Source organism: Zerene cesonia, chromosome 10, assembly GCF_012273895.1.
Source record: "Zerene cesonia ecotype Mississippi chromosome 10, Zerene_cesonia_1.1, whole genome shotgun sequence".
Classification (NCBI taxonomy): Eukaryota; Metazoa; Arthropoda; class Insecta; order Lepidoptera; family Pieridae; genus Zerene; species Zerene cesonia.
Window position 1 is genome coordinate 3,810,080 of NC_052111.1, and position 6,386 is coordinate 3,816,465.

Here is a 6,386-nt window from a genome sequence, read left to right on the forward strand (position 1 = left end):
TGAGGAAGGCCATAGGCTATATATGTATCACGGGCGAAGCCGGGGCGGGCGGCTAGTGCCTAATGTTATTCCACTGAAAAATGATCAATGAATTTACTTGTTTTATTTTTCATTAGTAGGTATAGTATTATTTACTAAAAAAAAAAGAATTCACCTTTTTAAATACTCTAAGGTTTATATTGAGAGACAACGTACCAGGAGTAAAACCGGAGCGGACCGGTAATAATATAACAACTAGCTTTACGTCTGCGGCTTCGCGCGCGTGGAATTTCGTTATATCGCGCGACATGGTAAGAGGTAGGCTACAGTCTTTCTTAAGACCTAAAACCGAACCTTCTAAAGAGTATGATATTTTCTTACCCAAGTGCAGCCAAGCCATCTTCATAACAAATTTCAACAAAATCGGTTTAAAAATAACGAACTTTCATCCCTTGTTTCAACTCTTACCTTTTTTTTACCGTTTTTTGTTCGCGATAAAAAGTGTCCTATGTCCTTTCCCAAGTTCAGTTCTATCTTCATACCAAATATTATCAAAATCTGTTCAGTGGTTTAGGCGTGAAAGCATTATAGGCAGAGTTACTTTCGCATTTATAATATTAGTAGGGATATACTATGGTAAAATAATGTAAAAAAACAGCAAAGCAAACAATATTTTTTTAAATATGTAATGGCCTAGCTACGCCCCGCGGTTTCACTCGCGTAAGTCCGTATCTCGTAGGAATATCGGCATAAAAAGTAGCCTTTATGTTATTCCAGTTGGCCAGCTGTCTACATACCAAATTTCATTGCAATCGGTTCTGTAGTTTTTGCGTGAAAGAGCAACAAACACACACATCCTTACAAACTTTCGCATTTATAATATTAGTAGGATTATAAAGGATTTGGAAAGTATGGAAACCTAGAACTAAGTTTAATCCGTTACTGCTATCCAGTAACTGCTAGGCCGATTTTCACTAAATTTTTAAGTATAATTTGACCGTAGATGTCTGCGGAAGATAAATCTTGCTTGTCAGAATAATTATAAATTACAACACAGCAGCAGATTATTTGATTAAAATTAGTGTTTAGGAGTAAACTATGGATATATAATGTTATAAATTAATGTCAATATATAACTTGCTGAGTACAATAGTTACCAACCTACCATGGTCGCTAACTATTGTACTCACCTAGTTAATTAACTACCGATTTGTAGGTGAAATACCATAGTTTATATAAAAGGACTGAGACATTATAGAATGGAAAAATTTAACTGGGTTGTTTCTTACTCTTTTCAAAGAAACCTACACCACATCGTGTAGTAAGATATAGAGGCATAATGACAATTCATTTGAATATAGAAATGCAATAAAACTTTATTGTAAAAAATAAAACATTATTGTTAACTAAGGCTATATTTTTCTCAATAAAAACACTACACAAAGTGAAAAATAAAGCAATGGCTAGCATTTTAAAATATATAAATACAACATAATTTGTATTAGGTATTATAATAAGTTATTGAAGGACTAAACCAATTTTATTTGGTGCTATACTAGGACATCTCCAGTTATACAAATAATATTGCAAATTCCCATCACCAATGCCAAACTTAAGAGGTTCTAAAAATTCTTTATTATCCATCAGATCCAATGCATTAAAAACATCAAATCCTGAGTTTCTTGCTGTGATTAAAGCATCAAGCATCAATTCAACCCATGGTGTTTTTGTAGAAACATTATAGAAAGAATAAGCAGCTTTTAGTGTTTTATGAACTGGATGATACACAACTGTGGACGGAAGTGTATAGTAACTAACAAAATCTGTTATTGATCCATCTGCTGCTTCCACCACAAAACTGTCCACGATACCAGATAGAGGCGTAAACCAATGTTTAAAATCTTCATCAGAAAATATTGGCACCAAATCAAATTTATTCAAATACTCATTTAATAATTTAACAACTTTGTCACAATCTTTTTGCTCCATTTTACGAAATCCAGGAGTTTTTGGCAAATCTGGTAACTTGAACAGTTTAAGAGTTCTTTGCATGGTCATATTTCTAGATAAGTGACTAAATTTAATGTCAATTAGCTTCTTAGGATTCAGTGATCTGTGCCAGTAACGGCATGTTCCTATTGGTTTTGGTAAAACAATACCAGCAGTATAAACACCTTGAAAAATACCAGTCAAGTTTACTCTACGTGTTATTTCTCTTATCAGTACTGGAGCCACTCTTTTAGCACGAAGCTTTTTATGAACACATAAAAAGTTTATTTCTACGACAGTTTGTACATGATCATAAATCCTCAACTGAGCAGGAATAGCAGAAATAAAGCCAACCAAACGACCAGATTTAACAACACGTACTCCACAGTGCCATTCCATCTTCCAACCCGGAGGTTGAAGCGCCCACTTTAAAAAGTCGGTTTGGTAATCAAAACGAAACATACAATCATCATCTTCCACGTAATTTTCATTGAGCAATGTATAAAGTTCTTTTAATACTAAGGGTTCATTTAAATTTAAAGTGTCCCACTGAAAGCCATCTGGCAAAGTGTAAGGTTCCTGTCTTATTTCTTCCGGAGTTTTAGGAGGTTCAATCGGTTCGTTGGAAATTATTTTTTCATCCATTTTCGGAACAGGCTGAGTAGACCAAAATTGATAAGATTTATGCAATGCCTCTTCCGTTGTTTTAGCAGGTTTTTGTTGCAAATTGAAAACTTCCATAGCCATCTTTAGATCCTTTATCGAAATATTTTGCTGCATATCTGCAGAATTCGGTACGGCTACAACACCCTCAGCCGAACCCGGTCCATGGTGGTCACCGTCACCGCTACGCTTTTTCTTGTTTTTATTTTTTTTCTTTGGATTTTTTTCATCATTAATAGACTGATTTTCAACATTTTGTGTCTTATTGTCTTCCATTTCTAGTTTATTACCTAAAACTGAAGTCTTTCTAGTCCGAAAAAACACCTCTCACAAGGTAAAAATTATAATTATTCTACTCATTCTCAACAGACTATAAAAGTTATACTTTCTGCTGGCATTGTTTATGAGCACAGAATGAGTAGGTATGCAATAAAAACATCTGAGAACGTGCGTATAATTTAAGTTTTCATGATATTGTGAGCAAATATTAATTATTATGTACAACTTTGTTCAGTCATTGCTAATTATTGGAAAATCACATCTAGTAGTTTTATAATTTTCGTAACATAGTTATAAAATGAAACAAAGTATTAATTAATCAGGAAGAATTCTTTAAAATAATGAACCCAGTTAAATAAATTTTAGGACTGAATTAGATATTAATGGACTCTGAGCTTCTTTAGAACCTAGGCTATAGTCAACTTTTATAATCTGTTATGTCAAACGTGGATTTTTAAATATTATATAGTCTGTATTGTTGTATTTCTTTTTTATTTGAACTTGTCTCCCTGTGGTTAGTGAAAAAGTTTATCTCTTTATATTTTAGCTATCAATACTATAATTTTAGCGAGAATTGGATGCTTTTAATAAAGAGATCGTTCAAAAGTTTTTCCTATATATATTTTGTATTATTTTTATTTTAGGTGAATTGGGGACATAACCAAAATGGGGAAGGGAAATAATATGATCCCGAATGGCCATTTCCATAAGGATTGGCAGAGATTCGTTAAAACCTGGTTCAACCAACCAGCAAGAAGACATCGTAGAAAGCAAAACCGCATTAAGAAAGCTAAAGCTATCGCTCCTCGCCCTGCTGCTGGTCCACTTCGACCGGTTGTTAGGTGCCCAACAGTTCGGTATCATACTAAAGTTCGTGCTGGTCGTGGATTTACTCTAAGGGAGATCAGGGTATGTAGTATTAACTTTAAATAATTATTGACTTGGGAGATTCGAGTAGTTTTGCTTGTAAAATAACATGATGTCATGTTTTTCCCCATACACAGGTCGAATATTTTTCTATTATTATTTACTTTTTCATTATTCAATTAGAATGTAAACATTTAAATTGGTGTTTCAGGCTGCCGGCCTGAACCCTAGTTTCGCCAGAACTGTTGGTATTGCTGTGGATCCACGTCGCCGCAATAAATCTGTTGAATCACTGCAAATCAATGTTCAGAGATTAAAGGAGTACCGTGCACGTCTTATCTTATTCCCTAAGGGAAAGAAGGTATGATTTTTTTATACATTGATGACATAACCTAATAGACACCACATCCAAGATGAATACATCATGATTCGTGACATCTTAGACATGCAATTTTTATATTATTATATTTCTCCATTAGAAATTCAAATTCAATGTAAAAATTCTACTGACTGAATTCTGTTATTCATCATTATGGCCACATTTTATGTACATTCTCTATACAAATTTTGATTTATTTATTTTCGTTGTTATTAGTACTTTAGTATTTGAAAATCCCTGGCTCATAAGAACTATTTCTTATAGTAACAAGCATTTTGTGAACATTCATATAAGTTTTGATTTATATAAGTTGTCCTGCTGTGGGCGCCTCAAGACTAAGTTTCTTAGAAGAAATTATGACATTAGATGTCTATTAGCTTTTTTTGTTGTTGATTTCAATTGTGCTGTCAGTTAAAATAGATATGCCAAAAATATGTGAAGTTACAGAGGAACAAACGGTACCATTGAGGACTTAAAACATATACTGAAATTTTTAAGCATAGTGAATACAATGAAATTTTTAACTTTTGTATTGCAATTAATTTGAATACTTAATCAATTAAAATTTTAACTCCTTATCCTGAATATACATAAAATATAAAATTATATTATTGATAATGACTGTATATATAATATATATTGTTTCTTTTTTTATTTATATTAATTGAATAGGAAGAAAAAATCTGATGATGCAGTTATTGATTTATAGAATGGATAGAATATTCAGATTAGTTATTGAACAGCCTTTTGTATTTACACACTTCTGATAATTTTCAAAATATTGGAAAATATTTCAAATAAAATGTTATTATTTAACTGTATTTAATTCCAATGCTTCAGGTGCTGAAGGGAGAAGCCACTGAGGAAGAACGTAAACTGGCTAAACAATTACGTGGCCCTCTGATGCCAGTGCAGCAACCAGCACCTAAGTCAGTGGCACGAGTCATCACTGAAGAAGAGAAAGACTTTAAGGCTTATCAATACCTCCGAGGCGTAAGTACTCATAATGAGTAAAATGTTTTTGATTAATCATTGTGAAACATATATAATAAAACTGAAATTTACTTAAACAATAAATATAGGAAGTTCAAAATGATAGAATCAATTAAATTGTCTCACTTTCTCATAAACAGAATATACATAGGGAAATAATTTTAACCTGGTGATCTTAATCAGAATTATAAAATAAACTAATGAAAATATTAAATTGTCACTGATCTTTGGTGAGTGTTAGAAGTTTGAATTAAATCTGTTTATATGGGTTAAACCCTCATAGGATGCCTATATTCCAACAGTGGGAATATATATGGGCTGATGATGATGATGATGACGGTGATATGGGTCAAAATTGACTGGAGTCAGTTTTTTACAAGCATAAAGATGAAGCTAAAAAATGTTAGCAATAATTTATTTAGAAATCACTTACTGGATAGAAAATGTTATGATTATTATATTAATATGATGTTATATTTTAACAGTTATTTCTATTTCTTTAGTGAATATAAATTATTATCTTCTGTGAATGATGGACTAACATACCATTATAAATGTTAGTTGTTTTCTAATCACTCATACATTGCATAATATATGACTTTTTCTTATTTAGGCCCGCTCAATAGCCAAGCTAGTTGGTATCAGAGCCAAGAGATTGAAGGATGCTGCTGAAAACCCTGATGATGTGACCAAGGCACCCACAGCGGTTAAAGAACCTAAGAGTAAAAAGTGAACAATAAAGTAAATAATCACTAAAGAATGCATTTATTTTTTCCAACACCCTTTACACATAATATTATATCTCGGATCCATAAGATGTCACATTAAATACAAAATATTGTTAAATTTTGTGTGCTTTTTAAATATGTAGTCCAAGATATCAGTGCCACCAGACCACCAGAAATTGGGCTAATTGGTTAGTATGTACTAAAATCACATTCCTACCTAATGTTAGCTTAGCATATACAACTAATTTCGGGGTGATAAAGACGCCTAAGAACTTTACTTACATCATGTAAACTCCAAGCAATCGGTTAGGGTTTAAAATTTTATTGCGCCAAAAGATAACAAGGTTTGTAAAATAATGTGTGGTTGGGATACGAGGTATTTTGTGAATGCATGATGTAAGTTTTCAACAGCTATTTGTCTGGCGTGAACGTAAAATGTATACCTAGTCTTGCCATAAATATTGTAATAAAGAAAAAAGAAAATTGTTAACTGCAAATAACATTTATTA

At 32.3% G+C, this 6,386-nt stretch overlaps 2 protein-coding genes across 2 annotated transcripts; one reads left to right on the top strand and one right to left on the bottom strand.

Moving 5' to 3' along the window:
• Nucleotides 1-1,394: 1,394 nt before the first annotated feature.
• LOC119829606 (glycylpeptide N-tetradecanoyltransferase 1) lies at nucleotides 1,395-3,023 on the bottom strand. The gene has a single exon (XM_038352204.1). It carries the CDS (start codon nucleotides 2,905-2,907, stop codon nucleotides 1,498-1,500), a length of 1,410 nt encoding a protein of 469 aa, XP_038208132.1. The 5' UTR covers nucleotides 2,908-3,023; the 3' UTR covers nucleotides 1,395-1,497.
• Nucleotides 3,024-3,282: 259 nt separating this feature from the next.
• Nucleotides 3,283-5,906, top strand: LOC119829447 (60S ribosomal protein L13). The gene is made up of 5 exons (XM_038351946.1): nucleotides 3,283-3,424; nucleotides 3,555-3,819; nucleotides 3,989-4,138; nucleotides 4,997-5,149; nucleotides 5,763-5,906. Exons 2-5 carry the CDS (start codon nucleotides 3,577-3,579, stop codon nucleotides 5,880-5,882), a joined length of 666 nt encoding a protein of 221 aa, XP_038207874.1. The 5' UTR covers nucleotides 3,283-3,424; nucleotides 3,555-3,576; the 3' UTR covers nucleotides 5,883-5,906.
• The last annotated feature ends 480 nt before the right edge of the window (nucleotides 5,907-6,386 follow it).

What these genes read in the sequence shown, in the direction of transcription:
- LOC119829606 (XM_038352204.1), bottom strand. Translation starts at nt 2,907, where the DNA reads ATGGAAGACAATAAGACACAAAATGTTGAAAATCAGTCTATTAATGAT.
- LOC119829447 (XM_038351946.1), top strand. Translation starts at nt 3,577, where the DNA reads ATGGGGAAGGGAAATAATATGATCCCGAATGGCCATTTCCATAAGGAT. An exon ending in TTACTCTAAGGGAGATCAGG is followed by an intron (nt 3,820 to 3,988) that starts GTATGTAGTATT and finishes TTGGTGTTTCAG; the next exon opens with GCTGCCGGCCTGAACCCTAG. An exon ending in CTTATCAATACCTCCGAGGC is followed by an intron (nt 5,150 to 5,762) that starts GTAAGTACTCAT and finishes TTTCTTATTTAG; the next exon opens with GCCCGCTCAATAGCCAAGCT.